Source organism: Camarhynchus parvulus, chromosome 19 (assembly GCF_901933205.1).
Source record: "Camarhynchus parvulus chromosome 19, STF_HiC, whole genome shotgun sequence".
NCBI classification, from domain to species: domain Eukaryota; kingdom Metazoa; phylum Chordata; class Aves; order Passeriformes; family Thraupidae; genus Camarhynchus; species Camarhynchus parvulus.
Window position 1 is genome coordinate 3919915 of NC_044589.1, and position 21940 is coordinate 3941854.

A 21940-nucleotide genomic window follows, 5' to 3' on the forward strand; every position below is an offset into this window, starting at 1 on the left:
CAACTTGTTCCTATTTCTGTGGAGGGAGACTCTAACAGACCTTTAAGGTCCTTTCTCACCCAAACCATTCTATGATTCTGAGGGACTGACAGTGCTCAGCTCCTAAATGTTGATCCTGGAAAGTTGATCCTGAGCAGCACAGGGACTGAAGGAGCCTGATGTTTTCACTGTGTGATTTCTTGAATATGTTTTTAAAGGACAAACATATTCGGTCTCTCCCATGTCTGAGGAGAGGAAATTTGAGTAAGGTGTTTTTCACATCCATACTCTTTCTCTTGTGTGCATGCCAGAGATGGCTGGATGCCTGTGATGGCCTGTGTCTCTCAGTGGATACACAAGGGATACTCTGCCCTGCCCCACTGCATAGTTTTGGAAGAGTAAAGGGTTTTAATAGCTCTGAGACTTCATTAAACATGACGGGTTTGAAAGTTTTGAGGAAGGTGGTGGTGGTAGTCAATAAGTTGTGTGTGGAGGGAGTGACTGTAGGTTTGGCACTGGGGGGGACACACCTCAAATCCTAGGGGCAGTTCTGGGCCCCTCTTGGGTAAGGACACTGAGGGGCTGGAGCATGTCCAGGAAAGGGAACAGAGAGCCCCAGGAGCAGCTGAGGGAGCTGGGAAAGGGGCTCAGGCGGGAGAAAAGGAGGCTCAGAGGGGGTCTTCTGGCTCTGCACAGGTCCTGACAGGAGGGGGCAGCGAGTGCGGGTTGGACCTGATGGTCTTTTTCTAACTGTAGAGGTTCTTTGATTCCTTGGCAGTCGGGCTGGCTGTACCTCTGCTGTTTTCCTGCTGCCATAACAAGGCTGTCACAGCCTTGTAACTAAGGAAATGCCTTGGAGGGGTTGGTCTGGGCACTCCTCAGGTTCATTTGGGATTTCATCCAGTCCTGACCCTGCTCAGTGCAGAAGCTTTAGCTAGGTGTTATGGTACAAGGTTTTATTTTGTCCTTATGGTGCTGCTTCTGAAAGCTGAGGAGCAGCAAAGTGTGTCTGCTCTGAGCTGTGGAGTGCCTAAAAGGTGTAAGTGCAGTGTGGATTTCTCTGTGTATTTGGGATATGGATCACAGCTCATCTGAGTCCACATATGAGGCCCAGAGGGCTTTGCCCACAGAAATCCTGTTGTCAGCCTCCCAGGGGAGGCATGTCATCTCTGTCCCCTGTTCACTATTCAAGATGCTTCTCACTTTCCATTCACTGTCTGTTTCTCTCGTCTATTTATTTGCTTTTTTGGTGTTTTTATTAAGGAAATGGCACATTTTCTCCACCTCCACGCCGCCAAACTGTCCCTCCTCCAAAGCCCAGACGCTCCAAGAAAGGTCTGTGTCACCCACTGCTTCCTCTTTGGTTTTTGCTATAGGATTACAGACTGCATTGAATTTTTACTACTTACTTTCAGGACCCTCAGATGTTTATATGACTGCTAGGAAGTGGAAAGAGAGCCCATCCCTGTGCTGGTGTTAAGTTTTTAACAACAGTGATGTCTTTTGTAGTTTGGAGCTTGACCTGTGCTTCTTGTTACATTCCTGAGTCCTGGTTACTGGTGTAGGCTTTGAGTTGCATGAACAGTGTGCTTCTGTTGTTTGCTGTCTTGGTGCTCTTTTTTAACTGTTTATCAGTTGTGTCATGTGGCCACTGTTGGAGATGAGCTCTTACTGATGAGGCATTTTCTTCCCCCAGCAGGGCTGGACAAACAGGAATGCAAGTCTCAGCCAGGTGAGAAGTGCTTTTACTGGGGAGTAGGTAATGCATGATAGTGTTAGATGTGTTTTGTGGTCAGGGGCCAGTGTGACACCCTGTGGTCCTGCTTCTAAGCACTGTAACAAAAGGTTTTAGTTCTTGTTGTTTAGTGGTGGGTGCAGAACGGTTTGGGTGAGCAGGGGGTGCTTGCAGGGGGAGTGCACCAGTTGTTTTGCTATGGGAGGAGCAGGGCAGTCTCTCACTCATCACATGCTGTGGTTCCTATGATCCAAGAGACACTGAGAGGGTGCTCCCTCTTCTGAGGTGCATCATCTGTTTATATCCAGAGAGGCCAAGTGTGCAAACCCTTTGCCAGCCCAGCCAGTGCTGATCCAAAGGAGAGTTTAAATCCATGAATGTGTGTTTTCTGTAGCGCCAGACTTGGCTTTTGTAGGCTCAGGGCAGGTCTGTAGGTAATGGGTTTGAGCAGTTAGGAGATTTGGGATGGCAAGGCCTGGACTTCCCTGTGTGCTGGTTCCTGGCTCTTGGAGGATAAATTTTGTAGCTTAATAGCAGAACATTTTGTAGTGGGAGAAGAAATGTCCTTTCAAGACACTGTAAAGAGACAGCTGTTCTGTGTGTGTGTGTGTGTGTGTGTGTGTGTGAGTAAATAGAAAACGTAAAATAAAACATTCCTGTACATATAAACAGAGCACCAGGATGAGGGGATGGACGGCTGTCCCCACTTCTGTGCTTATGAGGCAATGAAGAAGATCAGAAAACTGTTTTACCAAATGGCTCTAAAGTCTCTCTCCACTCAGTTCCCCCCCTGTATTCTTTTTGCACAGACCACTATAAGAATGGTGAAGGAGTTGATGTGATTTGGGATTTTGTCCTAGTATTTTCATCTAAGTATATTTTATTTTTCTCCTGCAGGGCAGAAACATAAAGACATTGAAGCAGAGCTGCTGACTCCCCGCAGGATGGTGGCTGCCTTTGACTACAACCCAAAGGAGAGCTCTCCTAACACAGATGTGGAGGTAACCACCAGCTGCTCCCCCCTTTTCAGAGGTTTCTTCTTCCTATCTCTTTTTTCCTTCTCTCTCAAGACATTCAGCACATTGGTCCAACCAGAGTCTCAGTGAAACTGTGTGAGTATTCATTGCATCCTTTAGTGATCAGACAGGACTGAGCTGATCTGGGGCAGGAGGAAACAGCTCCTGCTGGTAGCAACTGATCCAGGAAACAGTCTGGGAAAAGGAAAAACCTGCTTAAGTGTTTGAAAGCACTTTTGACACTTAATTTGAGCATGACTTTAGTGTTAAGTATCTGTGTAGGTCTTTGTTCAAGCAAAAAGATTTAGCTCCAGTTTAATATACTAGTTTGCAAAGTTCTTGTTTTCAAGCAATTCCTATATATAGAATCACAGAATCATGGAATGGGATGGGTTGGAAGAGATCTTAAAGCCGATCTCATCCCACCCCCCACCATGAGCAGGGACACCTTCCACTAGACCAGGTTGCTCCTTCCGGCCTGGCCCTGGACACTTCCAGGAATGGGAAGGGGTATAATCTAAACAGGGAAGGATACAATCCAAACAGTAATTTTGTGGATAAATCTGTTCCAGGTAGAAAGGTGGCAATGCAGAATCCTTTCTGCAAAAAGAGATGGGCACATGCTCTGTTCTCTGTTCCTCCAAGCTGTGTTTGCTCTTGAGCAAACATAAACACAGGGTTTGGATTCCCATCCTTTCCCTTCATCCACAAAGGAGTGTCTGGCCAGCAGAGGGCACAGCTCAAGGAATGCTTGCCGCCCAAGCTGTGTCTCCTGCCCAGAGAGACACAGCTGAGGACAGAGTGTTTTAGGATGATGGAATATCCTGGGAGAGACACAATGTGAGCATATATCCAGCCACCAAACACTTCTGAACCCTTGTCACTGAGGAGGTGACTGTGCTTTTTGCAGTGATTTGCTCTTGTAGAACTCTTTTGGACAAGAGCTTAAATTACTGAAACAAGCTGGTAAGAGTTCTGTGGGAGATGCTCCACAGGAGCGACCTGCAGCCTCAAGAGGTTAAATTGAGGACTAGGGATATATTATTGTAAATATATTGGAAGTAGATCCCTTCCAGCTGACACCTGTGAAGTGCCAGTGTCTTAAGTGGGACTCAGCCTGTTTGGAGCCTCCACTGGGCAGCTTTTTCCATTAAAAGAGACTGGTGACACCTTTTTCTTTAGCCTTATGCCCCATGGAGCATGTGCTGGGGTGTCTGACAGAACAGAGGGTGTGACAGCGAAGGGTCACTGTGTGCTGTGCTCCTGTTCTGTGTCCAGGTTAAACCACCCTGTTTTGTATGCATTCCTGCTAGTAACTAGTCCCTAAGTGCTGCATACAAAACAGGCTCATCCAAGGGAGGGGGATTTGTAATTATACTTAAAGAAATTGATGGTATTTCTGGTGCTTGCTGAGCTTGTCCTCAGTGCACCTTTCCAGAGCTGGTAGGTACTATTTTGAAACCTTATTAAAATTGGTTTTAAAATGGGCTTTGCTCTTGTCTTAATTTATGAAATGCTTCCCTAGCAATGAATTCCAGAGTTATCCACTTCAGTTTCCCTCCTGCATCCTGTTCCTGCAAGACCAAACACAGTGGGCTCCCTCCCCTGGAGTAAGATTGGGCAAGAGGCTGAGGGAAGCCTGTGTTCCTGGTGAGTAATTCCAGGCACTGCTTTTCCTGTCACCTCTGTTCTCTGGCTCTTTGCAGGCTGAACTGACCTTCAGTGCTGGGGACGTTATCACTGTCTTTGGGTCCATGGATGATGATGGATTCTACTATGTAAGTGCAGGGCTTGGGAAGGTCCTGTGGTTACACTGGAAATTGTTGGAGTTCATGGAGTGGCAGGGAAGCAGAAATCAGGGCACAACATATCCTGCTTTTGAGAAAAACATAAACCCCTCTCTACTTAGTGCAGGGCAGTCTATTTCTGGAGCTCATTTCTCCTGCTGTAAATCCGGTATTACAGAGTCTTGGAATGGTTTGGGGAAGGGACCTTAAAGCTCATCCTGTTCCACCCCCTGCCATAGGCAGGGACACCTTCCACTGTGCCAGGTTGCTCCAAGCCCTGTCCAGCCTGGCCTTGGATGCTTCCATGGATCCAGGGGTACCCATAGCTTCTCTGGGCACCCTGTGCCAGGGCCTCAGCACACTCACAGCCAGGAATTCCTTCCCAATATCCCATCTATTCCTGCCCTCTGGCAGTGGGAAGCCATTGTCCCTTGTCCTGTCTCTCTGTCCCTTGTCCCCAGTCTGTCTCCAGCTCTCTTGGAGCTCCTTTAGGCCCCGGAAGGGGCTCTGAGTTCTCCCTTGGAACCTTTTCTCCTCCAGGGGAGTCCCGGGGTATCCCAGCCTGGCTCCAGAGCAGAGGGGCTCCAGCCCTGAGAGCATCACTGTGGTCTTTAATCATCCCAGTGGTTCTGAGTTTATTTTTTGGTATCAATTGCCTGCAGGTTTCCCAAAGCCTTGCCTGCATTTTTCCATGCACACACCAGCTGAACCAGCACCTGCTCTGAGCTAACATTTCACCAGGCACTTGGACACTTGGGTCAGAGGCTGGAATGGTGATCCAAGTAAGCAGACACATTCCTGGGGCTGTGCCTGCCCTCCAGCTGGGTGCCAAACTTGAGCCTTGGCCCTTGGATCATCCACCTTTTCCTGCATGGGAAGCACTGTGCCTTCACACATCTGACTTAAGGTTGAGCTCCAGGTTAAGTCTGAGGGCATCACTGAGAATGTTTTGTTTGATCCTTTTATAGTGTTGGACAAGCAGCAATGCTGGGATGGGTTTTGTCTCACCCAACCACCTCCTGTTGAACTGGATAAATATTTGTAGGAGTACAATACTGCAGCTCTGGGCCTCTGTGATCTTGGATGCATTGCCTACAGGACATTGTACCAATACTGCCTCATTCTTTAAAGACATCAGTAAATACCAGGGCAAATCAAAGGCCTCTAGGGCGCCTGTGGCACGGTCATATTGCAGTATGGTAGTGGACATTTTGAGTTTGTAGAAAGCACCTTTGTCACAACTTGCTGTCATCTCTCCTTCCTTTACTCTCTTCTCTGTTTCTGTGCTCTGAATTGTTCCACAACTAAGCAAGGATGTGAGTTCTGGAATTTTCTGAGGATCCTCCCTATGTGGGTTTGTTCTGGACTTGTCTCAGCCTACAGCCCAACCTTCTCTGCAGGGCACTGCACCTCAAGTTGTTATTTATATCTCCAGGAAAGCTGATGTGGGAATTGAATGTTGATCTTGCAGGGAGAGCTGAACCAACAGAGAGGGCTTGTCCCATCCAACTTCCTGGAAGCTGTTCCTTTGGACGGCGGCACGGCCAAGGAATTCCATTCCAAAGAGAAAGAAGCTTCTCCACTGAGTGCTGAGAGCCAGGTGAGATATGTGACTGCATGGCACTGCCATCCAGGCTGGGCTGTGGCTGGAGCCTGGGCATTGCATGGCATGCAGCACCCATGGGATCACTAAACTTACTGCATGCAGCCTGTTCATCCCAAGGGAGTGCCAGGAGCTCTTCCCAAAGACTTACTTGTAGTGCAGAAAGTGGCACAAAACAACACCTGCTGGGGCCTCAGTGTGGTCAGGTAGGCAAGGAGTATTCAAATCCTACCAGCAAATTGTTTAGATCCACTGAAAGGTCAGTAGGAAAATCCTACTGGAAGGAAAGGTTCAAACAGCTCCCCAGGCACATTAAATTCCTTAAATATTACTATATCCATGCCAAGGAGTTCTGGAATTAGCAACACCCAAACACCAATGTTTTTCCATCCACCCCAAGTTAGATATATCTTAATCCAGGCTGAGGTGCTTCTGGATAAATTCAAAACACACTGAGGAGTTTCCCAAGCAGATCTAGGGGATGGATCCTATGGTTTCAAAAGCATTCCCCAGAGTCAAGGAATTCAAAGGTTAAATTAACTCCTTCCATTGTATGGCTGAGACTCTTGGAATAAAGGCTTAAGTGGGAGACTGGGGTCGTGTCAGGGGCTGAGGCTAAAAGTGCAGCAGCTCTTTTGTCACTCCTGGATCCCCAGTGCTGTCTCACTGTGGAGAGGGAGGCAGGAGGGACCCAGCTTGGTCCCACCTCACAGCTTGGGCTTAACCTTCAGTCCTTCTTGGGAGGTTGTTGGCACTGTCATGTGGTGTCAGACCCACATGAGTCAGAGCCGATTGGCTTTGAGCTATCCTTAGGGAAGTAGGTGGCCCTGAATCCTGCTTTGTTGAACTCCCCACTGGTGCGATGGCTTTCTGCTCTCTGCAGAATTTCTTGGGCTTTTTTTCATGCTCAGCTCTTCCTGTTCTCTGTATCTATATCTTCAAATGCTGCCTGGTCTTCCTTCACCTCAGCCCTGTCCCTTGCTTCCTGGCATTCCAGGCTTTGTGGGTACAGGATTTGCACTCCAGCCTTGATGTCTTCTCAGGCAGAGCAGCCTGGCTCAGATAATGAGGTTTGTGGGCAGTTTGTTGGATCATCTGCTGACATCAGCAGTTCTCTGGGGTCCTTGTACTCCCCTGCTGGGGATACTGGTCCTTGCAGGGGAATCAGAGGTTAATCAGCTGTTACTGCCAGGGTTTAAGAGCCCAGAGGTCACCCAAGTCTAACCTCCCTGGGGGTTAACAAGGATGCAGAGTGGGGTTCTTCCTTCAGTTTCCGTCTCAAAATTATTTACTCTTACCAAATGACTCAACTGTTGAAATAGAGGGTGCCAAAGGAGACCTCAACCAGTAAAATAAAGGTGGAATTCTAAGTGTAATTTAGTGCAGATCTTCCCCTTCCCTCTGGCATCAACTAACAGCCACTGGGCCTGTTTCAGATTCCAGGGGTTGTTATTCTAGCCCCAGCCCATATCCTCCCAGGGACCAGGGAGAGTTTAGGTAACTTTATCTGCCGCTGGCAGGTGTGAAGTGTTTGCAAAGCCAAACCCACTTTCCTCTCTGTTCTCTGCTGCTGAGTTCAGTGGGTGACTGATGGCCTGCACAGCACTTTGGCCCACATACCCTTGGTGCTGAAGGTTGGAGGCTCTTTTCCTATGTTTCATGACATTTTTTTAAACACAAGTGCCTTTCAGGTATGTTAAAGACAACCCATATAAAATAGACACGTTTCAGGTTTGCCTACCCTTCAAACATTTCCATTTGTCTCTAGTCCTCTGTGCCTGAGATCCAAGGGAGCCTCCCCTTACACTGGCTCTGACTTTTGGGTGCACAGAGCAGGAACCTGTTGGGTTTGGTAGTTTTGTTACTCTCCTGATCCATGAACTACTGTTCTCTGTAGTTGGAGGACTGGAAAATTCAGATAATTATGATTAAACCAATTTTATTTTAGTGGGAATCAGCTTGAGCTCCCTAGGCATGACTGTGGCTGCTTCTGCATTTTGGCAGCCTGGCTCCTGTCCTGCTGCCTCCCTGCTTCTCCTGGACACCTGTCCCAGGGGATTCTGGCTCAGCACCCCCAGCACTCCTCCCGTTTGTGCTTTGCAATCCAGACCTGTCTAAAAAGCTTCCAAACAAGATGGGCACGCTTGCCCTCTGTTAAAAGTGGTATATTTACCCTGCTCAGAGACAAAGTGGAATCAATTAACTGCATTTAAGTGTGTTTAATGATTCCTGAAGAGACAGAACCTGACCCCACAGTGGTTTTGGCTGTCACAGCAATCACAGCATCCCAACCTGTGGGCAGAAAACCTCACGGGAAAGGCAGAAGAAAGAAATACCTCCTGTAAAACAGACATATTCCATATCCATCCCTCAGCTAGAATAAACTCTCTCAGTAATACAGTCATGCCTGAGGCTTTCCAAATTCCTGTAGCATTTTCATCCCATGGAGTTAAGGAAGACTTGCTTGTTCAACTTGCTGTTAGCAGAGCAGGCTCCCTGCAAATTCCCAGTCCCAGCTTGAGCCCTGGCACCTCAGGGGGGATGTGTGTGTACCATGGCAGAGCTTTGGGCTTGGTTACAGCTTGTTCCAGTTGCAGCAGAAGCTTCTTCATGAGTGATTTTTAAATCACTTGTAATTTCTTGGATGTGATGTTCTTACCTTACCTGTTCTTCACACTTCCCTTCTCCCTGCTGCCCTACCAAAGGCCTGAGAATAAGGACAATTTATTTCCAAATTGAACTGGGGAAGGTGGATCATTTTTAATTATTTCTGAGTAAATCTTAAAATGCTGTCAACTGAAAAGGTGAAGCAATTGAACTTACAAACTGATAACATTTGGGGATTAGAATAAACAAACAAAAACAGCATAAAGGGGAGGATCCAAGAAGTTCTGGTCACAGCCAGGGCCCAAACCACTCATGCTTACCAGCTCAGAGCAGCTGCTTTAACACTGTTCCTGTTGATGGAATATTTTTCTATTGATAACATATGGTTTCTGTCAAAGACTGATTGTAAAGCACCTTCAGAAAGTGTTTGATTCTAACTGATTTCATGTATTTATTTCTGCCTGTGTTATGCACCCGGGATGGTTCTTTTCTTCAGAGAATGAGGAAGAGAAGAGTCCAGTGATAGATATGAATGATACATAGAGAGAGCAACCATGTAAGTGTGTGAGACCTTCAACCTCCCACCCAGCCCAGCACCTCAAAGGCTCCTGCACCTGGAGTTGGCTTCTATTCTTGTTTGTAGTTTGACAGGCTGGTCTGGGGCTGTGGTGGCAAATCCACCTTCAGGTCTGATGTCAGACCTTTCACTGCCGTCTGGGTTCTGTGGTAAAGACAAACCATTCAGCACATGAAGTGCAGTTGGCTGGAACAATTATCTGGTGGTTTTGGGGACCAGGATGGGACTGTGCTGGATATTCAGGTTTGGGAAGGACCTGCTTTGTAATTCAGCTTGGCCCTTCTGTTCGCATCAACAGCCAAAGCATCGTTTGGCCTTTGCAAGGTCCTCCTCAGTCTGAGCTCACTTCATGTTCAGCCTGGGGTTTTTTCCCTCTGGATTTTACTCCTTCCTGAGAATAGTCCTGAAAAACCCTTCCCACCATCCATTTAAGAAAATAGTAACATTGAGGCCCTAAAACCAATCTTGTGTGGATAATTGTTCTGGGGCTGGGTGGGTGAGACCCCTAGTTTTGGGGACCAGTGGGAGCAGTCTTTGTTTTCCTTAGTTTTAAATGTTTGTTTTTCAGAAATTCTGTTAAGCAGTAACACCTGAGAGAGTACTAAAACCATCCCTGAAAACTGACATCACTCTTATGTTTATCACTCTAATAACTTGTATGAGGATTTTGACAGAGCAGTTTTTCCTTTGTTTCTCTTAGAGAAGAACCCCCACTTTTCATATGATTTTTCTCTTACCACATGAATCTGTGAGCTGGTTCTGTTGCTTTCGTGCCACATAGAGACCTCTGACAAGAGGAGAAATTGATTGTGGGGCCACTTCAGGTCTGTCCTGAAACTGTTCCATCTTTACCAAAAAAGTGTTTTCCAATGGTGCATGGACAGAGCCTCCACTGCCCTGGCTGCACAGGGCCTTTACATCCCTCCTACATCACTCCCTGAGTGTTGGTGAGTTCCTTCTGATGCTAGCCCGGTGCTTTTGGACATTTTATCCAAGGATTCTTTGTTGCACAAATCATAGTTTCTGGAGTAGAACTTGGGGATTCTTTCTTTTGCTCCCAGCTAAGAGAGCGGGCTCCAATTTAGCCCTGCCCATGCTTTCTTTTTCTCTTTGCCTCCATAAATCTTGCATTTCTGGCTGCATATGGTTCATCTGGATTTATTTGGATTTACTCCCGGACTCCTCAGGCCTGACTAACACGGGGCTTATCAGCACCAAGTGCTGTTCTTTGCACAGTGGAGCTGCCAGGATAGACAGAGGTTGCAGCCGTTGCTGCAGCATTGGTTGGAGTGGACCTTTCAGGCAGAGTGCAGCTTTCCCAAAGGCCAGCCTGGGCCATCCATCAGCATGTGTGACATCCCACAGCATGTCCTGGACAGCAGCTGGCCTTAGGGCACAGTGCTGCACACCTGGAGTGTTGCAGGAGTGCCTTGGAAAGCAACATTTTCAGGTGAACATAATGTGAGCTCAGGAAAAGTCAGTTGTGGGATTGGTTACTATCATGGGGAGAGGCAGAGAGGAGTTCCAGCTCTGTCCTGTAATTCAGGTAAGGGAGAGTCTGATGGCACTGGCACAACTCAGTGATTGCTGTGAAGCAGAAGTTGACTCTCAGCTTTGTGGAGTTGGGAGGGGTCACAAATTCACTCCAAGATGGAGCTCCCTGTGCTCCTACCCACTCAGGACTGATTCCATGGGTATTGTAGGTGCTGAGTCTCACCCAGAGCAGAGGTTTGTGCTCATCCTGGGCCAGAGGTGCTTCATGCCTGCAGCAGCCCGGACCAGCACAGCTTCCACCTGTGAGGGGAGGAGAGGTCACAGCCACTGGCTGTTCCTGGTCCCAAAGGAGGTGGGTGCTGAACCAGAACTAGGGTGGCAGAGCAGAGCTGCTTTGACTTTCCACCCTGGGAAACTTTAAATAAAGTCCCCACAGGGCATGAGCATGGCTGTGCTGGAGTGGGGCAGCAGTGCTCTGGGCTCTGCTTCTGCCTTATTCAGCTGCTTGCCCTGGACACAGAGCGGGACCAGGACCAGGCACATCCAGTCCTGACCAGGGGCTGCTGCTGAGATCTTCACACAGTTCCCGGCTGGAGTCTGATCTTGAGGAGTGCTTCCACTCAGGCAGAGAGTCCTGCTGGCACTGTCACCATCTCACATTTCCGCTAAGGGCTTTGGCTCCTGCAGACCTGTGAGGGACTCAGTGAGGCCCAGGTAGAGGAATGCTGAGGGTGTGATGTTCCAATGTCAAAGGACTCTTCCCTGGCACAGATCCAGCCACTCTTACCTTGTGTTTTGGGGAATGCTGAGACAGGATGTACAGCTGGAGCTTGGAAGCTGCTGGTTTGTGAAAGCTGTGTGGAAGAGAAGACAGTGAGACTAAGGCTCTCCTAGGCCTCAGAAACCCAGAGCCTCTTCCCTGAGGAGCTTCGCAGCCTGTTGGGAAAGGTTGACCTGCCATATTGGTAATTGTCACTGTCTGGACAGCTAAGCCTAGCGAGAGGAGATTGTGGAAGGAAGGCTGCTGATAGGAACTTATCTCTCGGTGCTTTGTGAAGAGGAAACTGAGCCCAGGACTAGGGCACATTCTGATTTCCAAAGGAAACAGCACTATTTGAGACTGGTGGGTCCCAATTAACCATCTCAAACACTCAGGAACATTCCCGTGTGCCACTTGATCCAAGACTTCTCCATGTCCTGCTCCATTGGTGCCACTGCAGAGCACCAGACTTGGCTTTCTGCCCCTCCTGCCTCTGGATCTGCTGGATGCTGAGCAGCCTTGCAGGACCCCCAATTCCTCTTACTACCATGGCTACTATTGAGAAGCCTCAGGGCTTAGCCAGTCTCCTTGATCTTGTGGAGGTCTTGCAGAGCACTTGTTCTTACGAAATTTGGTTTTGTTAATGTCCTGGCTTCTGTCCCAGAGCATGCTGGGAGCCCAGCATGCTCCATGGCTGAGGACTCATGGACTCATCAGTACCTGTCCCCATCCATGCTCTCAGGAGCTGCTTCACTTATTTAGCTGTGGAGCAGCATCTTTCACCATGTACTTAGTGGGTCTTTTGTGCTGTCCTGTTCTTAGCCCAAAGTTCAGGAATTTCAGGAATTCTTAACTAAGGGAGGGTCTGGGTTGTGAGTACAAAATGTAAATCCACTGGAAACTTCCTAAGTGGAACTGCATAGAGGGGAGAAGGCCAGGTTCTCTGGCTGAGGTTTATGTTGGTGTGATCTCCTTCAGCAGTTCTAACTTGTGCTTTTGTCTTTTGTCTTCTCTCTTTCCCACCTAGCTAAATCCAGATGGGTCTGTTGATCAGAGCGATTCCTCTCCATCTCCTCCTCTGCCAGCACCTTCCTGCCTTGTCCCAGGCGAGCAGAGTCCAGACCAGGCATCGCTGGCCCTCCTCGCCTGCAGTGATGCACCTGGGCAGAGGAAAAAGAAGAGAGGCTTCTTGTTCAAAGGGAAAAATCTCTTCAAAAGACTTGGGTCCAATAAAAAAAACTGACAAGGGGTTTGTTTATTCCATCCAGGCTGCCAACACAACCCCAGAGACTGAGAGTTCAGGAGAAGCCCTCTGCAATAAGCTGATTATTTTCATAGGGAAGAAATATGTGTTGAAGAGAGAAAACTGGAGGGCGTGGGAGCTGAGAGCCCCTGGGGAAAAAGTGTGAGGTGTGAGGGCTCAGCTCTGGGATCCAGCATGTCCTGCTCCATGCAGCCCTTGGTGCACTGGTTCCCTGTAAATATTTTAATTTAACGATTATATTCTGGCTGTAAGTTAGCTAACTGGCTTTTCTCAGCGAAGCCCCACCCCTTAGGAGAGATCCCTTGTACTCCATACCTTGGTACTTCTCTGCTCCAAAGGAGGTCATGTCAACTCCTTCAGTTCCTGCAAAGAAAATTGCACTTCTCTGTTCCCATGACTTCCCTTCGCTGTCTCTGGGCTGATGAGTGAGTTCTTATTTGTACTGTAACCCTGTAAATATGCAGCTGTGCCTCGGAGCATCCCACACTGCCTCAGTCAGCTTCCAGCACGAGGATCCCCGGGGAGGAAGGAGCGATGCCCTGGCGGGGGTCGGTTCTTCAGCGTGGGGGTGGGCTGCTATCAGCTGCTCTTGCCTGGTTCACCTTGACCATGCACTGGCTGGGGACTCCGCCTTATGATTTATTTATAGTTTTATTTATCAATGGATTTATTTATCTACCTATTTATTTATTTATTTGTCCGTCTGCCTCTCCACGGTTCCGTTCTGCTGTGTCTGTGAGCTGCTCCCGAGCCAGTGTTGGGAGAGGTGTGCTGGGGCTGGGCAGCTTGCATTGTTTTTGTAGGAGATTATGTGTTCCTGCAGTTGAGATGCTGCCCTGTCCAAGCACAGAGGGTTTTGTATGCCATGGTTTCTGTCCCTCCCTGTGTTTCTCTCTCTGCATGTTCCAGTGGGTCCTTGTTCTGAGCAGGGCAGTTCTGTGAGCTCCGTGAGTGGTGCCAGCACAGCAGCCATGAGTGGTGGTGGTATGGTATGTTTTTATTTAATATCAAATTTTATGATAATAAATTCTATTTTCACAAAAATACATTTTCCTTAAAAAAGCCAAAGATTCAGTGATGCTTCTTCGAGGGGGTGGGTGAGGAAATTATACCAACCCCATGCACTTTGAGGGTGTTCTGCACCTTCTGTGTCCCCTTCTCAGAGGGACAGATGTGGCTGTGGATGCTCCAGGTGTGAGGTGAGGGTGGGGGCTGAGGTGGCAGCCCTGGGGATACAGGACACCAGGGAGGGCTGTGGGCATGAGGCTGCCCAGAGTGCCTGGGCTGGATCCCTGCACTCCCAGCTCCACTGGTGTGTGAGTGGTTGGTCAGGGGTGTGGTCCTGCACCTGGAGCCTCTGGGAATCCAGCCAAGGTGCCAGAAGTCACTCTGGGATTTTGGGGGGATTCTGCAGGATTCTCCTGACAGAAAGGACTTGTTTGGGAAGCTGCTGCTCCCTAGAGAGAAATATTCCATGAGGATCTTGATACCACAGTAAGGCACAGTGTCCTGTGGTGGATGGGAGTCTGGGCAAGGACAGAGCAGAGGCTTTGAAAGGATGAAGTGCTGCAGCTCTGCTGGAGTTTCCATGGCTTCTGGAGGAGCCTCAGTGATGAAACTCATCAACAGCCCAGAGCTTTATCTGCAGCCTGTCCTCCCACGGAGGAAGTCGTTGCTGTTCTAACTGAATTTATCAACTAGAGTTTCTTAAGTGAGTTGTTGAAGGTCTTTTGAAAGAAACTGTCATTGCTTTTATCAGTTCCTCAGGGGATGAATTGAAGAGCAAAACTTTTAGGCTGAAAAGCAGCTGCTGGAACGTTCTGGGGTGTGCCCAGAGTTAGAGGCCCTGTGAAGCCAGTGCCTGCCTGGCTCCCTTGCTCCTGGTGCTTCCATCCTCCCCACCCAGCTGAGTATCTGGGACCACAAGGTGTGTGTTGTGTCTCTACCTCCTGTAAATTTTGCTGGGATAGACCCAGACCTATCATTCAGCAAAGTCTCCCTAGTTCAGCTGGTTCCCCAACACCAGACAGGCTGTACAGCAAAGCTCAGAGAAGTCTCCATGAAAAAGATTTTAAGATTAAGAGCTTTAAGCTGTTATAGATAAACATGAAAAACTACAAGAAACAAAAAAAAGGGGCAAAATAAAGATATAATCCAGATGTTCTTCTTTGCATCCTCTACTTCTCATTGCTGTGCCACAGCCCAGGTGTGGATGGCACTTCTCTGCTTGGGGGAGTTGCTGGTGGCATCAATATATTCCTGTTTCCATTCTCCAGATAAGCAGCATGTAGTCTCTGAGTGCAGGGGTTTGGTGCTTGTGTTGGTGCTCACTGGGAGGCTCAGCCAGGCCCGTGGCCTTTCCCATTCACCCTGATCTGGGAGCCGGGTCACAGTCTCCAAGGAAAGTAAACTTTCAAGAGACAAAGCATCCTGCAACCCCCCACTTCCATGGTTTCTGAAGCAGCTGGAGAACAATATTTTTTTTTGAGAGCATTTTGGTGTGGTGTCTCTCAGGGGTTGATGTAGGAGTTTGTGTGTTTAACATCTTTCCCAGTGACAAAGACGCTCATGGGCACCCTGGGCAGTGTCTTGGTGACACCAGGCTGTGTTGGTGGGAGGTGCCCTCCTCACACACTGGAGGGCAGGGACTGGACATCCATGAAAACAATCTGGACTGCCTGGAGAGGTGGAGCTGTGCAAAACTCATGACACTTAACCAGGCCAAGTAAAAGGTCCTACATGGAGTTGGGGCAATCTCAAGTCCAAGTATAGGCTGGGAAGAGGATGGATGGATGGATGGATGGATGGATGGATGGAAGGAAAGCTGCCTTGAGAAAGACTTGGACATGCTGGTGGATGAGAAGCTCAACACAGAATTATAGAATGGCCAGGGCCAGGAGGGACGTTAAGGTCATCTGGTTCCAAACCCCTGTCATGGATGTGCCCCAGCCACGTGTGTCAGAAACCCCCCATGCCCTGGGCTGATGTCCCACTCTGGGCAGAAGGGGAAGGGGAAATTCTGCCCCTCTGCCTTGCTCAGGTGAGACCCCACCTGCAGAGCTGCCCCAGCCCTGTGGCCAACTGCAGAAGGACCTGGAGCTGCTGGAATGAGTCCATAGAAGGCCATGGAGCTTCTCCTGGCCTGGAGCCCCTCTGCTCTGGAGCCAGGCTGGAGAGCTGGGGGTGCTCACCTGGAGAGGAGAAGGCTCCAGGGAAAGCTCAGAGCCCTTGCAGGGCCTGAAGGGGCTCCAGGAGAGTTGGAGAGGGACTTTGGATAGGGGTGTGGAGTGACAGGACAAGGGGGAATGGCTTCCCACTGCCAGAGGGCAGGGATGGATGGGATATTGGGGAGGAATTGTTCCCTGTGAGGAAGAAATGGCTTCCCTGGCACAGGATACCCAGAGAAGCTGTGGCTGCCCGAGCCCTGGCAGTGTCCAAGGCCAGGTTGGACAGGGCTTGGAGCAGCCTGGGATGGTGCAAGGTTTCCCTACCAAAGGCAGGAGTAGAACAAGATGGTCTGTAAGGTCCGTCCCAAGCCCGACCCTTCTGTGATTCTCTGAATTAAGTTCCTCATTGTGAAACATATTTCCCGGCACTGTCATGCACTAACTGTCCATAGCCTTTGAAACATCCTCATCCTCCTCCTCTGTCTGGTGCTGATGCAGCAGGGGAGGGACTCAGAGCTTTGTAAATCCACCAGCTCTGCCCCTTTGCACAAGACCTGTGCTGTGGTCTCTGTTGTGCAAACTGCGGGTTCTGGAGCTACTGCTGGATCTGTTTCTGGTACTGGAGCTGGTCCTGGTGCTGGAGCTGGTCCTGGTGCTGGAGCTGGTGCTGAAGTTGGGACCTCAGGCAGATGTTCTGCTTCTGTCTCACACTCTGAAAGGGGTGGGCTGGAGACCTCCTGAGTCTCTTGGGTTAGGGTCACCCTGAAGGCTCAGGTCTCATTTAAGGAAGCATTATCCCCAGGGATGCAGGCCCCACCTCTGCTTTGGGTCCTGTCCTAGCACTTCACCACTATGCTGGGTGTTTTTGTACATCTGTTGGGAATTTTCTTGGCAGTACCACGTGTCATTGCCTCTTGTCCCATCCCTGGACATTCTGAACAGCTCTGTCTGCTCTGCAGCCCTTCCATGAGACAGTCAAAGTCAAGAGTAAGGCTTACAGAGCCTTCTTCCCTCCAGGCTGACCAAACCCAGCTTTCTCCTGGGCTCAGGTGGATTCCCTCCAGGTTGTCAAAACCAGTCTGCAAACAGGACCAGCCTCACTGGGCCTCACTGCAAGATTTGTAATTTGTTTTGCTGATTTTCTTTAAAGTATTAAAGGACCAGGACCATCATCAGTTCATGGGTCCACTTACAAGGAGGCAGCTTTGGGGATGGTGGATCCCAGCTTTGGGGATGGACACACCTGCAGAGTCACTGCCAGAGGCACTGCACCACCTGTACCATTCTGCAGCCACTGTGGGTCCTGGGGTGTCCATGCAGGGCAGTCGAGGTGAAGACCTTCATCCAACCAGCCCTGGGGAGCCCTGGCAGGAACTTGGTTGCTCCCAGTCTGTGCTGCTGATCCAAGGAGTTCTGATCCATAAGGGCAAACACAGCTGCAATGTGCAGCGAGGGGGAGCTGAGGAGCAGTTCCTCTGCCTCCTCATGCACTTCCATGCTCAAACACATCCCTCACTGATCCAGCAGTATGCCCTGTCAGCATTTGTCCATCAGATGCTTTTGCTCTGGGACAGGAAGAGGGGCTTTGGCCCGTGGCAGGGGAGATGCTTTGCCAGCTGATCTCCTGGTGCAGCAGCACTTTGGGCAGACCAGATGCTCCAGACCAGCAGCTGGAGGGTGATGCCTGTTCAAACCATCATCCCAGTGCCTTCTCTTGTGCAGGAAGAAGGAGCAGCTCTCGTGGACCCCCGGGGGATGTGGGGCAGAGCATGTCAGGAGGTGGGATGGGGAGTGCTGGGCACTGCAGGTGTCTCCGGGGGTAGATGTGAAAGCCTTGCTTTGACATTTAAAAGTGGCAGAGGATGAAGAGCACCTTGTCCCTGGAAGGCACCCCAGAAGGGCTCAAGACTCTCAAACCACCATGAAGTGGTCACATCACCTTCAAAAATCCCGGGAAAGCTCCGGTGAAGCATCAGGCTGTGTATCCAGCTGCGAACAAAGGAGCCTCCCGGCGGGCAGAGGGTGGGAGGAGAGGTGAGCGCTGGACTGGCCTGACCCCTACGCCAGGGGAGTGCCCGGGACAGCCTCTGCTGATATGGCCGGGGCGATAAAAGCGGGAGCGGTGGGGCCGCGGGCCGGGCAGAGGCGGCGGATCGCGGGTGAGAGCCTGGCCCGGGCACCGGCGCTTTGCTCTTCTGGAGAGTTTGTTTCTCTGCCGGGGGTGGGACTGGGGAGCTGGGGCTGAGTTTGGGGCTGAGCACTGCGGTTCCCGCTGCTTCCACCCTCGGCTGGCGCCGGGCGCGGCTGGAGCGCAGCAAGGAAGCGCCTGGAGCGCAGGGCTGCGGCCGCCCGGGGCTGCTGCACAGCGACCGGGCTGAGCCGGGCGGTCTGGGGGCCTTTGAGCCGGGCGGTTTGGGGGCCTTTGAGCCGGACATTTTGCCTTTGAGGCAGCTTCACGGTGGGTGCTCAGCCCACAGCTCCGGGCTCATTCTGGGAGCTGATTGCTTGGAGCAGCCCTGGGAGGTGAGTGAATCAGCTTTGGGAAAAACATCCCAAACATCTATTAAATTGCTATTAAATACTTCCCACTCCTTTTGCAGCCCATGTTAAAGGAATAGCTAGGTAATAACTGAATAAATTCCCATTAAAACACAAATATAAATGCCGTATTTTATAATTATGGAGATAGAGTGATACCCAGCTCATGGTTGGCTTCACTCTGGCTCTGTTGAGGAACACAAACAGTTCACTCATAGTGATTTTTGTAGCAACATTCTAAATATTGAAGTATTATTTCCTCAAAAATTTTGGTGTAACTTTTAATATGAATATTCTCAATCCCAGGCTAATCAGGAATAAAGAGAATACTGTCCTTATATGTTTTTATGTGACATTGTATGTGGCATGACTACTTGCAAGGAGGACTCTTGGAATCTAAAGGCAGAGAAACAGAGGTGTAGAGGACCTGCTGTGCTATCCTGGCTTTTTCCTCTTCCCCAGCAGCTCTCCTGGGTCTGCAGTCTCTGGGTGCTGTGCTGGCAGCAGGTTCTGGTCCCTTTGTGGTGCCCCCGAAGTCCCAAGCAGCACATTTCCAGTTCCCACCAGTGCTGGCAGTCCCTGGGACAGGAGGCTGCTCCTTTTCCACATGGCACTGACAGGAGCTCTGAGGCAGTGCACTCCCTCCTGGAAGCGTTGCATTGGGCAGGGGATGCTCCATGAGCTCCTTTGCCATCCTCCACCTTGGCATGGACCTTCCTGATGCATCCATATGTTCTTGGTCATCTTCACTTACATTTCTTTGCAGGGATGAAGGCAGAAACCTTCCTGGGGCTGCTGTTGATCCTCAGCTTGTTCCAGGCATCTGTATCCTCTTCCTACGGTATTGTCCTTCGCTCAGGCTTTGCAGATCAGGGGATTTTCTGAGGGGGAAAGATCAAGCTGTGTCTGGAATAGACTGCTATTCAGCAGCACAGCCCTGAAAAGGTGCCAGAAGGGGCACAGTTTGTACCTCCTGTGGCACCAAGCTTGGCTCTTTCAGGTTTTTACCAGTTTGCATTCTGCCTGATTCCTTAAAATCAGGTAAAGGAGATCAGTTCCCAGCACTTGTCCATGCCCATGGAACCAGGGTCTCCCTCCCTGTGCCAGCACCTGAGAGAGCTGCCAGGGCCTGTGGAGTGTAGGGATGGGGCAGTTACTCTCCCTCTTCCAGCCCTGAATCACTGCTCCAAAATATATGGACACCTCCATCTCTTCATTTACAATGTCAAATCCTTATGAAAAGCACATGCCTGGCTTTTCATTTGCCTCAAATGGTGGTCCAGGCAATAATTTTTCTCATCAGGATTGTCCAAGAGGTGAGCTCTGGGCTGATCTGGGAAGGTATTTAGAAGAAACTGGAGAGATCTGGGAGATATTTATCCCTTTGTGCTATTTTCTGAAGTTTTCCTCTTTCCCAGAAACTGTAGGAAAGTGCTGTCACTCAGAGAAGCCCTCAGGGCCTGTCCCCTCCCTTTCTGTGACCCACAGCCAGCAGATGAAGGAGATGAAATTCATTTTGGGAGCTCCCCCCAAGGCGGGAAGGGGAGTAGTGAAAATGGCAGGAGGTTGCGGGAAGGACTGGGGAAAGATGTGGGGAAATCAGGCTGCTTATAGAATCAGAGAATCCCAGAATGGTTTGGGTTGGAAGGGAGCTCAGAGTTCATCCCATCCCACCCCCTGCCATGGGCAGGGACACTTTTCACTATTCCAGGTTGCTCCAAGCCCCATCCAGCCTGGCCTTGGACACTGCCAGGGATGGGACAGCCACAGCTGCTCTGGACAGCCTGTTCAAATGCTCTGCTGTGAAAGGGCAGCACAGATGGTGCCTGCACCTCTCACTGTTTGGGGCTGTTTGAAGCCTCCACTGATGGAGGGATTATCTTCATGCCCAGGAGAGACTCTCAGACTCCCCTGAGGAATATATTTATATACAGATCTCTGGAGAATGAGCAGCACTTGCCTCCAGCACTGCTGTGTCTAATTCCCAGGTGGAGGAGGGGCAGGGATGCCCCCTGCCGGCACCCTCACCTCTGCTCCTCCCTTTCCCTGCTCAGATGTGCCGCTGGAGCTGTCGGACACGGCCCTGCTGAGCAGCGTGGCTGAGGCCCGGCAGCAGGTGGATGCTGCCTACAAGCGCACACGGGAGCGGTGAGAGCCGGGCTGGGGGTGGCGCGTCCGCGTCCCTGTCCCTGTCCCTGTCCCTGTCCCTGTCCCCATCCCCTGTCCCTGTCCCCATCCCCTGACCCTGTTCCTGTCCCTGTCCTCTCCTGCAGCTTCCCCCGCCTCTCCTCCTCCCCGCAGCACAGGGACAGTGGGGTGGGGAGCTCTGGGAGCACAGCGGGCTCTCATCCAGCTTTTGGCTGCTCACCCTGATTTTACACCAGTCTGTTGGGTCACTGGGAGCTGTGACCTCCTCTGTCTCAGTTTTCAAAGAATTACAGAATCCCGGATGGTTTGGGTTGGAAGAGACCTTAAAGCTTATTTTGTTCCAGCCCCTGCCATGGGCAGGGACACCTTCCACTATCTCAGGGTGTTCCAAGCCCCATCCAGCCTGGCCTTGGACACTTCCAGCTCCTCTTGGCACCCTGTGCCAGGGCCTCCCCACCTTCACAGCTGCACCTGATGGGCTCTGTTGCACCCCTCAGGGCTCTGAGCAGGAGCCCTGAGTTGAGACCATAACAGGCTCCTGCATATTTCCAGTGATTCCCTCCAAGGGATGCAGCAAACAGCTGGATGCTGCAATGAGGACGTTTTGTGGGGCTCCCAGCCATGCTTTGGGAGTGTCCAGCTTCCTACCAGCCCATACCTGTTCTCTGCCAGCAGCCACACTCTGAATCCCCTCCCTGGCTTAGAGACTCCTCCAGCAGCTTTAGGACAGGGTGGCCTGGAGACATTTGAGGCCTCCAGACAGTGAGAGATATTGATGATCTGGATAACAGCTGAGCAAGGTTTCGTGCCTCATGGATGTTATTTGCCTTCTGGCAGGTGGAGCTGGGCAGTTTCAGGGACTCCCTTCCTGCAGGTCTCTCTGCTGCTCTGTGGAGGGTGGTAGGAGCAGCCCTGGCCTCTCGCGGTGACTCTCTCCAGCAGTTCAGACTTAGGACATGCTGTGCCTGATGCTCAGGTGGGCAACTGCAGCATCCCTGCCCCTGCTCCATTTCAGATTTTGGTTTCCTGTCCCTTGCAGCATAAAGAAGAACCTGCAGAACAATGCCTTGACCCCAGCAGAGCTCCTGAGATATTTCAAGCAGCCAGTGGGGGGGACACGAGAGGCTGTCCGGGCAGCGGATTATCTGCAGACCACCCTGAGCCTGCTCAAAGAGAGGCTGCGATGGGCTGTGAGGGGGGACTTCAACGTCACAGGTAGGATCCCCCTTTGCTGGGAGGAAGGCAGAGGAGGAAGACACAGGGCT

The 21940-nt window shown here is 50.5% G+C and overlaps 2 protein-coding genes across 3 annotated transcripts in view; both read left to right on the forward strand.

The window, feature by feature from the left end:
* Window positions 1-13884, forward strand: part of TSPOAP1 (TSPO associated protein 1) — a 67248-nt gene extending 53364 nt beyond the window's left edge. Inside the window, exons 25-31 of one of the 2 annotated variants that reach the window (XM_030962592.1) lie at window positions 1243-1314; window positions 1676-1711; window positions 2612-2715; window positions 4437-4508; window positions 5989-6117; window positions 9224-9283; window positions 12586-12723. In XM_030962592.1, coding sequence (XP_030818452.1) covers window positions 1243-1314; window positions 1676-1711; window positions 2612-2715; window positions 4437-4508; window positions 5989-6117; window positions 9224-9250 — 440 coding nt within the window. In that variant the 3' untranslated portion in view covers window positions 9251-9283; window positions 12586-12723. Of the gene's footprint in view, window positions 1-1242; window positions 1315-1675; window positions 1712-2611; window positions 2716-4436; window positions 4509-5988; window positions 6118-9223; window positions 9284-12585 lie in introns of both variants that reach the window. The other variant, XM_030962593.1, reaches the window with a different exon arrangement.
* Window positions 13885-18427: 4543 nt separating this feature from the next.
* LOC115911762 (eosinophil peroxidase-like) overlaps window positions 18428-21940 on the forward strand; it is a 22132-nt gene continuing 18619 nt past the window's right edge. The window contains exons 1-4 of the mRNA XM_030962958.1: window positions 18428-18512; window positions 19294-19368; window positions 20582-20675; window positions 21715-21890. Of these exons, the coding sequence (XP_030818818.1) occupies window positions 19296-19368; window positions 20582-20675; window positions 21715-21890 (343 nt within the window). The 5' untranslated portion in view covers window positions 18428-18512; window positions 19294-19295. The remainder of the gene's footprint in view (window positions 18513-19293; window positions 19369-20581; window positions 20676-21714; window positions 21891-21940) is intronic.